The sequence below is a fragment of the Dasypus novemcinctus genome, chromosome 10 (assembly GCF_030445035.2).
Source record: "Dasypus novemcinctus isolate mDasNov1 chromosome 10, mDasNov1.1.hap2, whole genome shotgun sequence".
In the NCBI taxonomy this organism is placed as follows: domain Eukaryota; kingdom Metazoa; phylum Chordata; class Mammalia; order Cingulata; family Dasypodidae; genus Dasypus; species Dasypus novemcinctus.
In genome coordinates, this window is record NC_080682.1 from 8,254,532 (window position 1) to 8,273,184 (window position 18,653).

The 18,653-nt window shown below is 62.7% G+C and overlaps 3 protein-coding genes and 1 non-coding gene across 7 annotated transcripts; 3 read left to right on the plus strand and 1 right to left on the minus strand.

Annotated features, from left to right (window-relative positions):
* Positions 1-493: 493 nt before the first annotated feature.
* On the minus strand, positions 494-575 carry TRNAS-GCU (transfer RNA serine (anticodon GCU)). The gene has a single exon. It is a non-coding gene; the product is annotated as a tRNA-Ser (tRNA).
* Positions 576-1,041: 466 nt separating this feature from the next.
* On the plus strand, positions 1,042-3,324 carry B4GAT1 (beta-1,4-glucuronyltransferase 1). The gene is made up of 2 exons (XM_058305137.1): positions 1,042-2,220; positions 2,466-3,324. The coding sequence occupies exons 1-2, from the start codon at positions 1,165-1,167 to the stop codon at positions 2,655-2,657; spliced, it is 1,248 nt and encodes a 415-aa protein (XP_058161120.1). The 5' UTR covers positions 1,042-1,164; the 3' UTR covers positions 2,658-3,324.
* A 261-nt stretch (positions 3,325-3,585) lies between these two features.
* On the plus strand, positions 3,586-11,099 carry BRMS1 (BRMS1 transcriptional repressor and anoikis regulator). 4 transcript variants are annotated; one of them, XM_023587110.2, is made up of 11 exons: positions 3,597-3,706; positions 4,434-4,555; positions 6,794-6,939; positions 7,020-7,110; positions 7,326-7,453; positions 7,576-7,655; positions 7,729-7,825; positions 8,406-8,498; positions 9,572-9,636; positions 10,065-10,104; positions 10,589-11,099. In XM_023587110.2, the coding sequence occupies exons 3-11, from the start codon at positions 6,801-6,803 to the stop codon at positions 10,594-10,596; spliced, it is 741 nt and encodes a 246-aa protein (XP_023442878.1). In that variant the 5' UTR covers positions 3,597-3,706; positions 4,434-4,555; positions 6,794-6,800; the 3' UTR covers positions 10,597-11,099. The 4 variants fall into 4 exon arrangements, with proteins under 4 accessions (XP_004452546.1, XP_023442879.1, XP_004452550.1 ...); XM_004452489.5 differs by lacking the exon at positions 4,434-4,555 and having other exon boundaries at positions 3,586-3,706; XM_023587111.3 differs by lacking the exons at positions 4,434-4,555; positions 8,406-8,498 and having other exon boundaries at positions 3,586-3,706; positions 9,488-9,636.
* Positions 11,100-12,041: 942 nt separating this feature from the next.
* Positions 12,042-18,231, plus strand: RIN1 (Ras and Rab interactor 1). Its single transcript, XM_004452494.5, has 10 exons — positions 12,042-12,192; positions 12,327-12,507; positions 12,622-12,736; positions 12,832-12,904; positions 13,055-13,146; positions 13,284-14,027; positions 14,292-14,597; positions 14,829-14,960; positions 15,108-15,259; positions 16,134-18,231. The coding sequence occupies exons 1-10, from the start codon at positions 12,107-12,109 to the stop codon at positions 16,602-16,604; spliced, it is 2,352 nt and encodes a 783-aa protein (XP_004452551.1). The 5' UTR covers positions 12,042-12,106; the 3' UTR covers positions 16,605-18,231.
* Positions 18,232-18,653: the final 422 nt, after the last annotated feature.

The window sequence follows — 18,653 nt, forward strand, 5'->3', positions numbered from 1 at the left end:
AGCGCCTGATTTGTGCAGCGGCTGGTATGTTGGAATGTTCCAGGCCTTCTCAAGTATGTGTGTTGGGAGAAGGGCTGGGGGAAGGAAAGAGGGCGGGATCAGTGGACTGGATAGAGTCATAATTTAAATGATCAAATACCGCCCCCCACACAGACACACACGCACCCCAAGCTCCACAACTTCCGTTGGGGAGGGCGCCGTCTCCAGAGGACTTCTCTAATTCTTACCCCCACTTGGCATTGGCCAAAATCCTGGTTCTGTTCATTTCGAAGCCACCAATCTCTGGGGCCCTCTTTCTAGGGAAAAGGGAAAACCGGGCAGGTTCGGAGACCTGAAGTCTGATGTGAGGTGGGGAGACAAAGAAGGCGGCGCCGGCTGAGCAGAATCGCGTCCTCTCCCAATTTTTTTCACTTTCTCGGTCCACGGAGCCCGGCTGTAGAAAAGTAGTCGGGGCTGTAGAAATGTAGTCGGGACTTAGCGTGTAAAAGAAGACCGACGAGGATGGGATTCGAACCCACGCGTGCAAAGCACAATGGATTAGCAGTCCATCGCCTTAACCACTCGGCCACCTCGTCCCACACTGTGCAGTTCTTCCACATTCTCTTATCATTCATCTGATCCGCAAATTCTGAACGGCCCCCCGCACCCGACCCCCGACAAAGAGTTCCTAGGCCCTGCGGTAGGGAAACGGCTGAAAAAGTGGGGTTTTCTGTTTTCCTTTCCCCCGCCGCAGCGGGGACCCAGGCAAGTCCTCCGCTAAGCCACAGCGGAGCCCTGCCTGCCACGGTTTCCCCTCCCTGACTCCAGGCGAGCGCGCCGGGCTTTCAGGACGCGCTTGGTCCAGGGGATCTCGCACTGCGAGGCGGGAGGGGTGCGTGTTCCCAAGCACCCCGCGGGCCGGGGCGGCGGGGCTGGCGGCGGGGGCGGCCGGGGCGACGGGCGCTCTGGGCGCTCACAAAGCGCGCGGCGCGGGCGCGAGTGCAGTAGCACCTCCCCCTCGCAGGGGGCGAGCTGCGCGCCGGGGCCGGGGCGGGCGGCGGGCGGGGCTGCGACCCGGCTGGCTCGCCTCGGCTGCGCTCGGCAGGCTGCGGTAAACCCGGCTGGCGGCGGCTGGCGAGGCTGCGGCCCGGTGGTCCCTGCTGCGCGCCCGGAGCCCCGAGAGCCATGCAGATGTCCTACGCCATCCGGTGCGCCTTCTACCAGCTGCTGCTGGCCGCGCTCATGCTGGTGGCGATGCTGCAGCTGCTCTACCTGTCGCTGCTGTCCGGGCTGCACGGGCAGGAGGAGCAAGACCAATATTTCGAGTTCTTTCCCCCGTCCCCCCGGTCCGTGGATCAGGTCAAGGCTCAGCTCCGCGTCGCGCTGGCCTCTGGAGGCGCCTTGGATGCCAGCGGCGACTACCGCGTCTACAGGGGCCTGCTGAAGACCACCATGGACCCCAACGACGTGATCCTGGCCACGCACGCCAGCGTGGACAACCTGCTGCACCTGTCCGGCCTGCTGGAGCGCTGGGAGGGCCCGTTGTCAGTGTCGGTGTTTGCGGCCACCAAGGAGGAGGCGCAGCTGGCCACGGTACTGGCCTACGCGCTGAGCAGCCACTGCCCCGACATGCGCGCCAGGGTCGCCATGCATCTCGTGTGCCCCTCGCGCTACGAGGCCGCCGTGCCCGACCCCCGGGAGCCGGGGGAGTTTGCCCTGCTGCGGTCCTGCCAGGAGGTCTTTGACAAGCTAGCCAGGGTGGCCCAGCCCGGGATCAATTACGCGCTGGGCACCAACGTCTCCTACCCCAATAACCTGCTGAGAAATCTGGCGCGTGAGGGGGCCAACTACGCCCTGGTGATCGATGTGGACATGGTGCCCAGCGAGGGGTTGTGGAGAGGCCTGCGGGAAATGCTGGATCAGAGCAAGCAGTGGGCGGGCACGGCGCTGGTGGTGCCCGCCTTCGAGATCCGCCGGGCCCGCCGCATGCCCACCAGCAAAACCGAGCTGCTGCAGCTCTACCAGGTGGGCGAGGTGCGGCCCTTCTACTATGGACTGTGCACCCCCTGCCAGGCGCCCACCAACTATTCCCGCTGGGTCAACCTGCCGGAGGAGAGCCTGCTGAGGCCTGCCTACGTGGTGCCCTGGCAGGACCCCTGGGAACCATTCTACGTGGCTGGAGGCAAGGTGCCCACCTTCGACGAGCGTTTCCGGCAGTACGGCTTCAATCGGATCAGCCAGGTGCTCATAAGGCAGAGGAGAGGGGGCAGGGAGAGCGTGTGGGTGGGGTGTGGGAGGGTGGGGGGGAGATGAGCGGTGTGGGCCTGGGTGCACGGAGGCAAGGAGGTAGAAGGGTCACAGTTCAGGCAGTGTGGACGACCAGGCTGTCTCCAGAGGCGTGAGGAGGCCTGAGTGCGGGTTTAGGGGTGTCAGTCTGGGCCGCAGGGATGTCGCCAGACTTTGCTGACCTGTTGTTCCCCCCATAGGCCTGTGAGCTGCACGTGGCAGGATTCGATTTTGAGGTGCTAAACGAAGGTTTCCTGGTTCATAAGGGCTTCAAAGAAGCTTTGAAGTTCCATCCCCAGAAGGAGGCCGAAAATCAGCACAATAAGATCCTTTACCGCCAGTTCAAACAGGAGTTGAAGGCCAAGTACCCCAACTCCCCCCGTCGCTGCTGAGCCCTTCCCTCTCTTAGTCTGAGAAGTTTCAGCCTCTGGGCTCCTCAGGCCGCCCCTTAGGCCTGACTGGGGTAAGAAATGTCCCTCAACTTTACAGAGGTAGCTGTGGTGTTGGAACACTGGACTTCAATTTGGGGTGCTGGGATCAAGTCCTAGCTTTACCACTAACTAGCTGTGTGGCCTTGAGCAAATCCCATTACCTCTCTGAGCCTCGGTTACCCCGTCTGTAAAAAGGGAGGTGAGAATACCTACCTCACAGGACTATTGGGAGGCTCAGACGAGATGCTGTATGTGAAAACACTCTGTAAGCTTCGTACAAATGTGAAGTATTATTAATATTACAGTATTATTATCACTATTGTTATTAACAAACTTGGGGGTGTGCGTGGGAGGAGAGCAAAAAAGTGTGAATGGGACAGAGCTGAGAAGTCTAAGCTCGGGACTTCTGGAAAGAAATCTGATGAAGGCATTGAATTTGGTTCTTAGCTTTTGGACAGAGGCCTAAACTCCTGGTTGTCCCAGGCCTCCGCCCTCGGGAGCTCGGAAGGAGGGAAGGGTCTGCAGCTTTTGTGGGCGATAGTCTGGGGAGATCTGTACCCTCGAAGAGGCTGGTGCTGGGAATTTGCCTACCGATGACAATATGTAAATAAATGAGTGTTCACACCCACAGCTGGCTCCGTTACTCTCCTGAGCTGGGGGGTGGCCCCGGGTTCGTCGGGGAGGTGGCCGTGGACGGAGGAGGCGGGCCGCCAAGCCGGGAAACCACAAAGGCCTTTCTCGCCAGGGGAGGGCCTAAGTGAACCTCGGGCCGGTTGCCGTGGAAACCGGCCCGCGGTATCCCAGCATACCTCGCCCCGCCGCTCTCCAATTGTGAGCTCCCTGACGGGCGCTTCCCGATGACGCACACGGAAGCGCGGGCAGGCCCCGCCTCCCGGGGAAGAGGGACCGGCGCGGCGCTTCCGGGGACCTGGCGGCGGCGGTCAGTGCCGACAGCCGCGGGCGCCTCTCGGGGACTGTCGGACGCGAGGCCGAAGGCCCCATTCCCTGTGGTGCGTAGTGCTCCCCTCGGCGCCTGGCTCGGCCTCTCCGGCCAGCCGGGCGGCACCGGCCCCACCTCCTCCTCCTCCCCCGGCCGAAGCAGAAACTTAACCGGCCGGACGCGTGCGGGGCCGCGGGGCCGCGGGGTCGCGGCCGGCCGCTGGGGAGCTCGCGAGTCTCCCGGCCGCACCGGGCCTCTGCGGAGGGGCTGGGCTGTTCTCTGCGAGGGTGGGGAGGGACCTGCCTTTCAGGGCGGTCTGCTTTCAGGGAGTGCATAGTCTACAAAGATAAGTTGCTGTGCACAGGCTCTTTACAGTTTACTTTCCTATCCCTTTGCTTTTCCATCCTTTACCTCGTGCTATTTGTAAACCCTAAGTAGGAATCCCGTTTTTTGCACAAGGTATAGGGAGGGGAAGCTGTGGCTTAATTTAGCTCATTCACGATCAGAGAGGGTTGAAAGAGAAACTCCCCCCCCCCCCCCCCCCCCGTTTTCCCCCGCCCCCGCGGCGGGGCGGAAAGACCTCTGGAAGAGGTAGACTAGCGCTCAGGTTTACGGAGTAATGTAATTTGACGGCGAGTTTAAATTGTAAAGGGAGCTTGGGGATGGGAGAGATGAGGTTGGTTTAGAGAGTCAAGTGGAGGTAGGCAAGGAATGAAGGTTCCCTTTCTGCTAAGGTTTTCAGGTCCAAGGCTGATCATTGAAGAAATCATTGAAGCAATGACTAACTCTCCCCCTAGGCCAGGCAGGGTACACAGCTTGAATCCATGTCAACAGAAGTTAACAGAACACTTTGGATTTGTTGACGCTGCGAAGACCTGGAACTACTGAGAAGTCAAAGCCGATCCCTGCCCCACAAAAGGTGGTTTTGTTTAATTCTTTTTTGTCGTCCTCCATCAGGTGAGCTAGTCCTGTGCCAAGTGAATAAGCTACACATGCAGCCCCTGCCCTCTTGAGGCCCACAGACTGGGGAGAGAGACATGACAATGGACAGGCAGAGGAGATGCATGCCAAAAAGCCTTCCTGGAGGGAGTGGCATCTATGCTGACCTAAAGGACTACAAAGCAGTGTGCAGAGAAGTTAGAACAACACAGGGAAATAGAGGCCCCCCGGAGTCAGTGAGCTTATCCGCTGAGAGGACTGGTGCTCTCCCCAGCAGGAATTGCCACCATCAACAACCATTCCTTCCTTCTGAAATACTCTCTTTGACTTTGGGTTTTTCCTCCCCTGCCTTGCACTAATTTCCTTCTTCATTGCAGGGGTCTCCTCATCTGCCCCCTTGGCAACCTGGGAGTTCCATCATGGGTCTCTTCTCACTCCACACACTCGGCCTTGGCAGACATGCCCTCTCCTGTGGCCTGAGGAACTTGCTCTGTGGCTGATGACCAGATTTCTGTGCAGCTCCCAGATTTCTCTCTGAGGCTTAGATATGTGCCCCCCGCCCCTGCCCCTTCTCCCATTGCTGGGTCTCTGCCCATGGTACTCTTCCAGGAATGTTCCCTCCTTCCACCAGCTCAGCTCAGCTTCTCTGTTGGGTCAGTTACCCCCAGAAGCCTGTGCTGCTACCCCAAGCACTGGATCCCAAAATAGATGTTCCTCCATCCATCTGCCTCTGGTCTTCTTACACCATAGTACTTCTTTGTCTCTCTCTCCCAGGAACTTTTTTTTTTTTTTTTTTTTTTTAAAGATTTATTTTTATTTATTTAATTCCCCTCCCCTCCCCCGGTTGTCTGTTCTCTGTGTCTTTTTGCTGCGTCTTGTTTCTTTGTCCGCTTCTGTTGTCGTCAGCGGCATGGGTAGTGTGGGCGGCGCCATTCCTGGGCAGGCTGCTCTTTCTTTCGCGCTGGGCGGCTCTCCTTACGGGTGCACTCCTTGCGCGTGGGGCTCCCCCACGCGGGGGACACCCCTGTGTGGCAGGGCACTCCTTGCGCGCATCAGCACTGCGCATGTCTCCCAGGAACTTGTAAGCTCCTTGAGACAGTCTCTGTCACAGTTGGGCCCCAGTACCTGCCATAGCGTCTGATGGTACCTAACATATATTAGGTGCTCAATAAATATTAAATGAGTGACTCAAAGAAGGAATACTTACCAGTGTTCGCTATTGCTGAGGTGATTAAGATAAGCACTGAAAAATATTGGCATTAGCCATGAGGAGTTGTTGGTTAACTCAACAGGGTCAGTTTCGGCAGTGTGATGGGTAGCGAGACAGATGGGAACCAGTGAGAGGTGAGAGTAGGAACAGCAAATGTGCTTAAAGACATGAAAAATGTAGCTGTGAAATGGAAGACAGTTAAGTCCATTAAGACGAGAAAAGGTTTTGTGTTTTTGCTTTTTTTCTAATGGTGGAAAATTCTTGAACATGGTTAAAGTTTCATGAGAAGGAGCCTGCCAACAGGGCGTGGTTGAAGATACAGAGAAGGGGGGGGGGGGCAGCGATGATAGAACGTCCCGGAGGGAGCAGAGGAGATGGGGTTTGACCCAGAGCATAGTGCAAAGACGAGGAAACCGGAGAAGGTTACGAGGAAGAGAAGAGGAGGGTGTTGTGGGAGGGAGGAAGTACCTGGTGAGTTCGAGGACGGGCCAGTAGGCAGGTGGGGTGAGAGAGCTGGGTGGGTGGCTTGAAGCGAGTCTGAAGGACCTTGGAAGCCCTAATCAGAAGCGGATGCCCAGGCCGCACAGGCGGTGGGGGGAGTGAGAAGTATTTTTTGAAAGGGAACTTGCCGGAACCCCTGCTGTGCGCACTATCTAATCATAAGATCCCAGGAAGGACAGCTTTGTATCCTCAGGGTCATACTTAACATTGTAACTAGGGTGTTTTTCTGTAAAACTTCATTGTGGCAACTCTGGCAACACCAACTCACAGCTTACCCAGACCTTCGCCGAGGGTGGGCTGTTGGGTTATTACAAATAAGGCTGCACCGAGGGCCTCCACGCCCTTGCCCTTTCCCATCTCGCGGACCATTGCCTTGGACGGCATTCCCAGGATTGGGATCACCAACAGGGTCCAAGGGCATGACAGGATCCATGGCTTCCGGGCTTCTGGGAGATGCACAGACAGGGCCATGGTGGGCGGGGTAAGTGATGGCGCCACTTCTCCCAGAGCCCAGATGCCGGTCCAGCCTCCCAGCAAAGACACAGAGGAGATGGAAGCAGAGGGCGATTCAGCCGCCGAGATGAACGGGGAGGAGGAGGAGAGCGAGGAGGAGAGGAGCGGCAGCCAGACTGAGTCTGAGGAGGAGAGCTCCGGTGAGTCCCCCTCTCCCCTCCCCCCACGTGCCCCCCGCACTGCTCTTCAGAGCCAACCCTGCCCAGCCTCTTGTCCCCAGAGATGGACGATGAGGACTACGAGCGGCGCCGCAGCGAGTGCGTCAACGAGATGCTGGACCTGGAGAAGCAGTTTGCAGAGCTAAAGGAGAAGTGAGTGTGGGGACACCTAGGACTGGGGCTTGGGGCACGTGGGGTGAGGAGGCAGAGGGCCGGCGGCGGTGGGGCGCATACAGGCTGTCTGAAGCCCAGAGTGAGTGAGCTCCTGGCACAGGGCCTGCCAGGAACAGGTGCTGTGCATGTGTTGGCCCAAGAACGGCAGACAAATGGGTACAAGGCTGCCTTTTTTTTTTTTTTTAACCTCCCAGGTTGTTCAGGGAACGACTGAGTCAGCTGCGGCTACGGCTGGAAGAAGTGGGAGCTGAGAGGGCCCCCGAGTATACAGAGCCTCTGGGGGGGCTGCAGCGGAGCCTAAAGATTCGCATTCAGGTGGCAGGTCTGTGGGCCGCCCGGTGCCCTTCCTTGTGCCAGCTTTGCTTCACCCTGTCTTCCCGTCCGTCCTCCTCAGGTTCTGAGCCCCCTGGCCAAGTGGGGCCCCCTTTCTCCCTCCCTCTGCAGGCATCTACAAGGGCTTCTGTCTGGACGTGATCAGGAATAAGTATGAGTGTGAGCTGCAGGGAGCCAAGCAGCACCTGGAGGTGAGGGGGCTGCACGCAGGGTAGGGGGCTGGGCCTGAGCCCCACCCAGCTGAGCCTCTCCCCGCTCTTCCAGAGCGAGAAGCTGCTGCTCTACGACACCCTGCAGGGGGAGCTGCAGGAGCGGATCCAGAGGCTGGAGGAGGACCGCCAGAGCCTGGACATCAGCTCCGGTGAGTGCCGCCCAGCAGCCCTGCCCGGCTCTGGGCCTCGGCTTCCCCGACTGCTCAGGGCGCTGGTGATGGGGCCCACTGCTGGGGTTGCTGTGAAGAGCAGCCGGCAGAGCAGGGCTGCAAAGGGCTCAGTCCCGTGCCCAGCATGCAGCAGTGGCCCGGGAACAGCTGTCTCTGGCCCTTCTCTGCCCTGCTTTCCTGCCAGGACAGGAGGTGTTGATTGGACATGGCCACACGTACGATAGCCACGGCCCCCCCAGGTCCACATTTGGACTTCATGTCAGTTGTTCTGCTGATAGGCTCCTGGGGGGGGCCTGGGAAGGCAGGAATTGTCATTGTCCTACTGTCCACTGAACAAACGAAGAAACTGAGGCTTACAAAAGTGCAGTGATCTCCCGCCCGGGCTGCACAGCTCTGCAGCCACGCCCTGAACTCAGGCTTCCAAGCCCCAGCCGGGCTTCAGTGCACTGCCCTGGGCGAGGGTGGATGGGGAAGGGAGGAAAGGCTGGGCTGGCCCCACAAGGTGGGGACTTCCTGTGAGGGCCAGCACCTTTGACTGACCCTGGGTCTGGGGGCTCAGAGTGGTGGGATGACAAGCTGCATGCCAGGGGCAGCTCAAGGACCTGGGACTCCCTGCCACCCAGCAAGAGGAAGAAGGCACCTCTCGTCTCTGGTATCCTTCCACCAAGGTGGCCTGAGGCTGGGTGGGGATCGGGGGCTGGGGAGGACACAGAGAATAGGGTCAAACTAGACACATTCATGGTGGTTTGGTGTCACGTGACCATGTCCCAGCAAATCCAGCCGTCAGGAATTGATTGTGAGGCCCTGGGTCTCTCCTGAGCTCTGAGGCCCATGGAAAAGTAGAAATATCAGTTTGATGACTCGCCATAACTTTCTGGGTGAGGTTTGGCTTCTGGGCCCATGATTTCTCCCAATCTGCTCACTTGTCCCCAAGTAAGCTCCAGGCTCTCCTACCTCCATGCCTCTGCTTGCGTTGGTCCTCCTGTAGCGTCTTTGCAGCCATCTCTGTCCAGTGCTCCACTTCAGCATCACCTCCTCTGGGAGGCCTCCCCTGGCTGCCCCCCCTCCCTTATAAGAGCAGTACCCCCGCCCTGCCTCAGGCCTGAGCCCTTCCAGTCCAGGGCCTGCCCCGCCTGCACCCGCAGGTCCCTGCTGCCTTATCCCAACAGAACTGAATTCTCATGCCACCTCCAAGGGCATCTCTGAAGCGATCAGATTCTCATTTCCTGGTCACCTTAGTGATGGGGAGCAGGTGCAGGCAGGGGGAGTGAAGTGAGGCTGAATGAGCCATGAGGGCATGGGGACATCAGGTGCAGAGCACAGGTGAGCACAGAAAGAGGACAGTCCCCAGAGGGAAGTGTGACACCCGGGGGGGGCGGTCCAGGATGGGAGAGCCCTGATCTGGTCTTGGTGGGGGAAGGGGCCAGGGGAGAGAACAGGCAGAGCAAGGCCCCTGGGTGCACTTCGGACACTGACCTTGAGACTGGACAAAGACGAGGGTGAGCGAGGTGAGGTAGGGGTGGGACTTGCCCCTCCTTGCTCTTGGGGAAGTAGGTCATGCCATCCTTGCCAGGACTGGGGGGGTCTTGGGATGGGAGGTGAGGCCAGTCGCTCACTGTCCACTGCACCGCCTCTCTCAAGCGTTGGCTCAGCCTCCGGGGCTGGGCCAGGCCCCCTGTCCCCTGCCCCCCGTTGGGCCTCCTGCTTCCTTGACCTCCGTTGCAGGCCCTTACATCGTGTACATGCTGCAGGAGATCGACATTCTGGAGGACTGGACCGCTATCAAAAAGGTGGGGGTCCCCTTCCCCCCTGTATCACAGGGGAGGGGGCTGGCAGTGTGGGGCAGCCCCCACCCACATACCAACTCTGGGCCTGTCTCTGCAACTCGGACCTGGTGGGAGGGCGTTCTCTGCTCGCCTCGGCCCCACCTCCCGCCCAGGTCCCCTGGCATCCTGGGCAGATTCAAGTCCTGCCCAGGCCGTCCTTTAGCCTCCAGCCCCTTCCTTGTTCCTGGGCAGCTGCTGGTGGGGTGAGGGAAGGTGGGGGGCAGCAGGAGGCCTGCTTGGGGCTCTGATGACAGACGTCAGGGCTTTGCTCCCCACCCCTCAGGGCAGAGCTGGCCCAGCAGCCCCCCATCCCCGTGGAGGTTGATGCGGGGGGAGGATTCTTGCCAACCTGGAGGCGGGCTCTCAGGGGGCTTTTCCTCTCACCCACCCAGGCTAGGGCCGCTGTGTCTCCTCAGAAGAGAAAATCGGATGGTAAGAACCATGGCGGTTCCACTGCCTCCACCCCCCACCCCCCATCTCTGTCACTTCCCCCAGCCTGGCCTCCTGGAAAGGAGAGGCAGTGGTTCTGCCAGAATCAGGCCCCAAGAGGGGGTGCATATGGAAATCCCCTCTATTTTTTATGTAACGTTTATGTCACCTAAAGTTTCTTTAAAATAAAATAAATCAGGCCCCAAGAGAGGAAAGACTATCTAGACTCGGGGGTTGAGTGGGAGTTTGGGGAAGTGGGAAGCTCTGGGTTGATGGGCCCGGGGTGCTGAGCCTGCAGCTGGGAGCCTGCGGGAACAAGGGTGCTGGGGAGAGCGTGAGGACTGAGGGCTGAGGTTGGGGTCTGCGCAGGTCAGGCTGGGAGGTGCCCCAGAGCCGAGGCCACACCCCAGCCCCCAGGAAGTGGCCCTCCGTCTCGGTTCTGCTTCCCCTCACCCACAATGACTTTCCGCTCCCTGTGTGCCCCCAGGACCGTGACCCCACCGTTCACCACCAAGGGGTGCCTCGGAGCAGCTGGCAGCAGATTCACATTCTGCCACAGAAGGGCGGGCTGGCAAGACCCCCGGGGCCCACCCGACGGTGCAGCCTGCGCAGCCAGCCCTCCTGCTGGTCTGGACTCCTCCCCCGCCCGCCCCCAGGGCCCTGCAAAGCTGCAGACCTGGAGCTGATCTGGACAGACAGGACGTCGCCCCTGTCCCCTGACTGGCCCACCGCCTCCGCGGCCTCCCTGACAAAGAACCCTTGCCTCATTTTCAGCCAGTGCAGCATCCTCCCTGCTGACCTTGGCCCCTGGCTGCCCAGCCCGAGCCAGGGAGCCAGCCCCCCTGCGTGGGAACGCGGAACCATAACTTATAGGTGGGGGGGCCTGTCCTGCCGGGGCCCGAGGTGAGAGGCCAGGCGCCCCAGGTTTTCTCAGGGCGCCTCGCCGTGTCTGCCTCCCAGGTGTAGGGACTGGAATTAAAACCTGCCCGAGGACTCTGTCCTGCCCTGTGTGTGTCTCATTTACCTGGCAGTGGAATCACGGCTCCCATGGAGAGCGCCTGAGACCGGCAGACCCTCTGGGGGCCTGGCGGATGGCACCTCCCCTCACCACCCAGCAGGAGCCTACCACCTGGGACCTGGGGTGCGGGCTGGGTAGGGGATGCTCCTCCCCACTGCCCGGAAGTGGGGGGCTGGGCCTTGGACGCCCTGCAGAGTGAAGCAACACGTGGCCCAGGCCGAGCACATGGCCTGGGGTGGGGAAAGGGAGGGGTGCCCAATTTGGGGGCTGGGTCATGCCTGCACCTGCCCGGGTGTTTGGCAGATTGGTGCGGCAGGCAGGGCCTGTGCGTGGGAGGCAGCCGGCAGCAGCGCCGCGGGCTGACGACCTCGCAGCCAGACTCCCCCCTGTTAAAGCGCTGAGTGTTAGAACCACCCCCAGAACCTCAGTTAAGCAAAGAGGTTCGTTTCCTTGGAGACACGGCATCCTTTCTCCATGGCAACCTGAAATCTCAAAGTCCAGACTAGGCTAAGGGATGAGTCATCTGTAACCAGCAGGGGGCACACTCCCAGCAGGCTGACCCGGAGGCCTCGGAGAGTGGGAGAATGGGAGAATGGGAGAATGGGCCGTAGCCCAAGGACTTAAAGGTGCTCCGAGGGCGGGGCTCTGGCCTCTGGGCTTAAGGCCTGACCTGTTTAACCCCTTCCCGCCCAGGGGTGTGGCTTGAGGGCAGCGAAGCTGCAGGGAGCACAGTGTGGAGGGGGCACCCCAGAGCAGGTGCCCTCGGTGAGGCGCTGGCCCGAAGGCCCCTTGAGGCCGTACCCAGAACAGAGGACGTGGGCGGGGCCCGGGCAGGGTGGACACCCAAGAGTTAACTGGTGCGGTGTGACAGGGCGGGCGCACCGCCCTCTCAGGAAGTGTTACTCACCGCTGGGAATGTGAAGTGCCTGTGCCTCGGGGGCTGGATTCTCTTCCTGAGTCCCGGGAGAAGCCGCAGAGCTCCCAGCCATGGAAGCCCCGGGGGAGCCGGGAGCCGGCCCTGCCGGAGCCCCCAGCCCGCCCCACGTCGCTCCTGGGCACCTGGAGCGAGAAAAGTTAGTGGAGTTGGAAGGGCAGCCTGGTGGGGCGCAGAGCGCGGACAGGCGAGGGTCTGGCCTGAGCCCAGTGGGGGGTCCGGAGGGCCCCCAGCCCTCCAGCCCCCTGCTCAGGCCCGGCCCCCCGCCCGCAGGTCCACCCAGGACCTGCTGTACGACGTGCCCGAGGCCGGCACCGGGCGGGCGCGGGAGCCCCAGCGGCCCGGGCGCGCCGTGAGCCTGCGGGAGCGCCTGCTGCTCACCCGGCCCGTGTGGCTGCAGCTGCGGGCCAATGCGGCCGCCGCGCTACACGTGCTGCGCACCCAGCCCCCCGGGGTGAGTCCTGCCCTCCGCACGCTCCGGGGCTCGGCCCGCCGAGGGTGGGAGGCGAGAGGCCGGCCACCGAGGTCCAGCACTGCCCCCGCCCCTCCAACTCCCATCCGCCCGCAGACATTCCTGGTGCGGAAATCCAACACCCGCCAGTGCCAAGCCCTGTGCGTGCGGCTGCCTGAGGCCAGCGGCCCGTCCTTCGTCGCCAGCCATTATGTCCAGGAGAGCCCGGGGGGTGAGAGGGGCTGGCCTGACGGGAAGGGCTGGAGGGGCCCGGGGTGGGCCGGCTGGGGGAGACCCAGAGGACGCCCGCACTTCGCTCTCTCCCAGGCGTCTCCTTGGAGGGCTCAGAGCTTGTGTTCCCGGACCTGGTCCAGCTCATCTGCGGCTACTGCCACGCCCGGTGAGTCTGTCTGCCGGGCGCCGGGCGTCTGGGGCCCATGGGGCCCTCACTCCCTGGTTCACCCCGTCCTCCCCCACCTGCAGGCCCTCCCAGGCCCCTGGGGTCCCAGGGATCCCTCACTCCAGACTTTCTGCTCCCCCTTGGTCCCAGGGACATCCTCCTCCTCCCACTCCGGCTCCCCAGAGCCATCGGCCAGGCGGCCACCCACAAGGAGCTGGAGGCCATCTCCCACCTGGGCATGGGTAAGGGCTCCCCGCCAGCCCCCGCGCAGATGGACGAGCCAAGGGACAGAGGGGAAGGGCAGGCTGCGGGGGACCCCTCGGCCGGGCGCCCTCCCCGCCCTGGTGCCCGAGGCCCCCACTGGGTCTCTCGCCCCCAGAGTTCTGGAGCTCCCCCCTGAATGCCAAGGCACTGCAGCGCCCACCCGAAGGCCCGCTGCTGTCCCGGCTGAAGGCCCGGTCCCCGCAGGAGCTGGACCAAGGCTCCGGAGCCGCCCTGTGCTTCTTCAACCCCCTCTTCCCTGGGGACCTCGGCCCCACGAAGCGCGAGAAATTCAAGAGGAGCTTCAAAGTGCGCGTGTCCACGGAGACCTCCAGCCCCCTGTCCCCACCGGCCGGGCCGCCTCCCCCAGTCCCCGTGCTGCCCGGGGCAGCCCCCGACCCGCCCGAGAGGCCGCCTCCTCGCCAGCTGCTGCGCCGGGAGAGCTCGCTGGGGTACCGCGTGCCGGGGGGCCAGGGCCCCGGCCTCCCGCCCCTGCCCTCCCTCCAGGAGGTGGACTGCGGCTCCCCCAGCAGCTCGGAGGAGGAGGAGGCGGCGCCGGCCGCGCGGCGGAGGAGCCCGGCCACCTCGCCCCGCCCGGGCCGCCGGCGGCCCCTGCTCCGCTCCATGAGCGCTGCCTTCTGCTCGCTGCTGGCGCCCGAGCGGCAGGTGGGCCGGGCGGCCGCGGCGCTGGTGCAGGACCGACACACGGCGGCGGGCCAGCTGGTGCAGGACCTGCTGACCCAGGTGCGCGCCGGCCCCGAGCCCCGGGAGCTGCAGGCGGTCCGCGAGGCGCTGAGCCAGGCCCGGGCCATGCTGAGCGCTGAGCTGGGCCCCGAGAAGCTGCTGCCGCCCGAGAGGCTGGGTAAGGCCCCGCCACCCTGCCTGGCTTCTCCCCGACTCCAACTTCTCCCCATTTGTCTCCCTCCTCTGTCCACAGTTCCAGCCTATCTCCCTGACCTGGTTCTGTTGCTTTACAGACCCACGTTTCTGACCCTCCATTCTCCCATCCCATTGGGCCTCCTCCTCCTCCCAGCCACCTCCCTCCGCAGCCCTGGCCTTTCTCCTAGGACTCTATCCCTCACCCCGTGCCCTGAGCCCCGCGCCCTGCCTGGCTCTCCTTCCCCAGAGCACGTTCTGGAGAAATCCCTGCACCGCTCTGTGCTCAAGCCCCTCCGGCCCATCCTGGCAGCCCGCCTGAGGCGCCGGCTCTCCGCCGATGGCTCCCTGGGCCGCCTAGCCGAGGGCCTGCGCCTGGCCCGAGCCCAAGGCCCAGCAGCCTTCGGGTCCCGCCTGAGCCTGCCTTCCCCGGTGGAGATGGAGCAGGTGCGCCAGAAGCTCCTGCAGCTGCGCCGCGCCTACTCGCCCAGCGCCCAGGTCAAGCGGCTCCTGCAGGCCTGCAAGCTGCTCTACACAGCCCTGAGGACCCAGGCGGGTATGCCCTGCCACCCCCACCTCTCACTGCCCCCGCCCCCGCAGGACCCTGGAACGGCACAGGGCAGGGAATCGGCCCAACCCTTCATCTCACAGATGGTGAAACTGAGGCCCAGCAGCCTCTCTGCAAACTCTCTGCGTGGTTGAGAGCTGCAGGCGGAGGGGAGGGGTCACCGAGACCAGCAAGGCCCAAGAGGAGACCGAAGCCACCTCTCCCACACTGTCCCCACAGGGGAAGGCGCAGGCGCCGATGAGTTCCTGCCGCTGCTGAGCCTGGTGCTGGCCCAGTGTGACCTTCCAGAGCTGCTCCTGGAGGCCGAGTACATGTCAGAGCTGCTCGAGCCGGCCCTGCTCACCGGAGAGGGTGGGCTCCACCCCCCACCCCCCACCCCCTCAAGGCTCCCCCCACCCCGCAGCCTCCCTGTCTGGGTGGGGCTGGGGGCCCTGAGTAAGCAGGGGGGGCAGAGAGGGAGACTCCTGCCCCACCTGCATTCTTGCCCTGGTGTCCCAGGTGGCTACTACCTGACCAGCCTCTCAGCCAGCCTGAGCCTGCTCAGCAGCCTGGACCAGGCCCACGCCGGCCCCCTCAGCCCCTCCCAGGAGCTGCAGCGCTCCCTCAGCCTCTGGGAGCAGCGCCGCCCACCGGCCACCCACAGCTTCCAGGTAATGGAGCCCCCAAGGGCCACCCCACCCTGCCCCACCCAGGAGGCCCCGGCATCATCTGGTCCCATCCCTCCTTTCTCGGGGAGGCCCAGCAAGGGGAGAGGGCCCCATCAGGAGCCAAGATCAAAGCCTCCCTGTCCGGGAGAGGATGTAACCACAGGCCCGCACAGCACTGAGGGCTTTGGGGCCATCAGCCGTGGAATCTTCACTCCGAAATATAGGACCGTTATTCTCCCAGTTTTCCAGAAGAGGAAACGGAGGCATGACATAGGGAGGGGACTCAGGTCCCCAGCAGGTGCTCTGCAAGACCCTGGGCAAACAACCTGGCTTCTGCCCATGCTCCCTTCACCCTCCGTCTGGGCTCAGGCCTGGGCGTCCCCAGGGTGGACCCAGCCCAGGCCTTCACCCAACTCTAGCCTTGGTTAAGAGCCCAGACTCCAGCCAGATCCTGGTATCAAACCCTGACTCTGCTACTTCCTGGTAGTGGGACCTTGGGCAAAGCTGTTCAGGCCTCAGTTTTCTCATCTGTAAAATGGGGGCAGGGTACCTACCTCCCGGGATTAACGTGAAGGTGAAATGTGGCAGGTGCTTAGAACGGTGCCAGGTGCCGGGTGGCCACTCAGCGTCCCCTGCCATCGCTGGGCTTGCGAGATCCCCACCGGGGCCGTCCTTCCAGCCTGCAGCCCCTTGATCCACTGGCCCAACTGCATCTCTCCTTCCCTCAGAGCCCCCCACCTTGCCGTTCACCTTGTCCAAAAAGCTTTTGACAGTCAGTCCCCCCACCTGATGTACACCCCACCCCTGCACAGCTGGGCCGGGTGCGCGGGCTTCAGAGCAGGGTCGAGTGCTTATTTTTGCGTCTCCTCCTGCATAGCACCTCCTCCGAGTAGCCTTTCAGGATCCCAGCAGCGGCTGCACCTCCAAGACCCTGGCGGTGCCCCCAGGAGCCTCGGTCGCCGCCCTCAGTCAGCTCTGCGCTTCCAAGTTCCGGGTGACCCAGCCCGACGCTTTTGGTCTCTTCCTGTACAAGGAGCAGGGCTACCACCGCCTGCCCCCCGGAGCCCTGGCCCACAGGCTTCCCCCAGCCAGCTACCTTGTCTACTGCCGCGCAGAGCTGCCTGAGGCCCCGGGCACCTCACCTGGGGCTGCACCAGAGGGGGGCGATGGGGAGCCAGGCGTAGGGAGCAGGGAGGGGGAGCAGGAGGACCAAGGAGATGGAGATGGCCCCAGGGACAAGGGGGAGGAGGCCGAGATAACCATCGAGGGGGAGGAAGTGCAGGCCAGGGGAGCCTCTGCTCGGCCAGGGGGGCCAGAGGCTGAGGGAGGCCGGGCGGCAGAGGAGTAGCTGGGAGCGGCCCAGCACCTGATGGGCAGAAACGCCGGGAGCCTGGCTAGGAAGGCCTTCCCGGGGCCATCAGCGCCCCCAGCCCAGGCCATAGCCTCCTCGGCCACCGCACCCCTTGCCCTCTCCTCTGCTGCTGTCTGATGTTGATCTCCGTGAACCCACCTGCTGGGGGAGCCCCTGGGCTGACCACATCCAGGGGGCCGAGTAAAGTTGAGGAGGATCGGGGGACCCCAGACCAAGTGTCCTAGGCCCCTTGGCTCTTGTCCTCCCCCAGCTAGAGGCCGGACAGCCTGGAGTGGTGAGTGTCCCCAACAGGGATCCAATCCAACTGATGCCCTCTTCTGGCGGTGGTGGGGGACTCGGTTCCAGCTCCCTCTGGCACCAAGGCAGGGCTGCTGTTGAGGCAGCCCCGCCGGGCCGGGGGCTTCCAGGCCCTGAAAGGCTCAGGACAATTCCAGGAGGCAGTGGCAGGACAACAAAGGCTCAGGGCCCAGTGCCGCCCCAACCCCCTGGAGGAGCGGTGCCTGCAAGCCAGCGTCCTTGCCTATAAAGTGGGGGTACTCCTGCTGCCTGCCTGCCTCCCACCAAGGTTCCAGGTCAAAACAGATGCATTTGCTGCAAAGCAGACTGGGAAGAAAGGAAGGGAAGGAGGTGGGGCATTAGCAACCCTCCCACTCTCCCCAGCTGGCTTCTGGGAGCATGGTCTCTGCCTTCCGGAAGGCTCTCATTGGGTGATGGTGTCAGCCAGTCCAGGGGAGGTTATTCTGCAGGACAGCAGGACCTTCCCCCAAATAGGAAGTCCTCCCAGTCACTCCAGCACCAAGGGGGACTTGGACAGGGGGAGGTAGCCCCCACCAGCAAGGAGATAAGCTTCCAAAGGGGGTGGGCAGGTCTTCGAAACCAGTTTCTCTGCGGAACTCTTTGGGCCCTTATAAAAGCTTTAGCAGGAGGCAGGGCATGGCTTGCTAGCATCAGTGAGGTTCAGCAAAGAAGGGTGACTCCCCAGAGGTCACACAGCAGTCTACCCCCCCTAATCCAGGACCCTGTTTCTAAGCCAGGAACAAATGAACTGCGTGAGGCCGGCACACCATGAGGGGGTCTGGAACAGCAGGCAAGCCCGAGCAGAGAAAAAGGCCGGCCGCGAGGGGGCGTGCGTGGTGCAGGAAGCTGCCGGGTGGGTGACGGGGGGGCTGCTACAGCAGAGCCGGTCAGGGCCTCGCCCCTGCGGCTGCCTGGTACCTTGGGCACAGCGCGGGGGCCGAGGCTGCTGACCCTCGAGCCCCGTGGGGTTGGGAGCCGTCCCTGGAAAGGAACCAGCCTCTGATGGAAGGAGGACCCCAGGCGGTCTCAGGTACTGAGCACGAAAAGGGATCCGCACGAATGAGCCGGGGTGACAGCTCGCAGGCACAAGTCGTGAGCCATGGCTTTCAGGCAGCCCCGGGCGCGGGGCCCTGCTGAGGCTGGCGGAGGGCCTCCCAGATGTCTCAGCGGGCCACCAGCAGCTCTTTCCCAAGCTTCTCGCTGGTAGAGAGTCTCCCCCTTTTGTATGTCCAACCCTATCCCCCCACCCCAGTGCCTTGTACAGTGCTGGGCACTCCATAGGCGCTTAATAAATGCTGTTCAGTGACTGGAGTTTGGTAATGAGGAATGAGGGCACATGGGAAGGATAAGGGAGAGCTGGCTTCTGGGAACCGAACAGGATATATCAAGAGGAAGGATATGGAAGTTTGCGGGGGATGCTCAGAGAATCCGAGGGGCAGGCCATGGAGCCAGTTCCAGCCTCTGGGCCTCTGCAAGCCCCGCCCACCCCAGCCCCTGCTCAGTCCGAAATCCTGGCGCTCGGACTTCAGCCTGCTCCCAAGCAATGGCTCATGGGAGGATGGCCGGCTCCTGCCTGCTGCCGGGGTCCTTCGGTTTACCTTCCCGAGAGATTCTAATCAGCCAGGGATGCAGCTCCCGAACTCAGCGTGATCCAGGGTCAGAGGACGGGGGCTGGCGCGCCAGGCAGGCCCAGCTGAGACTGGTCTCATTGCTCCCATTTCACAGATG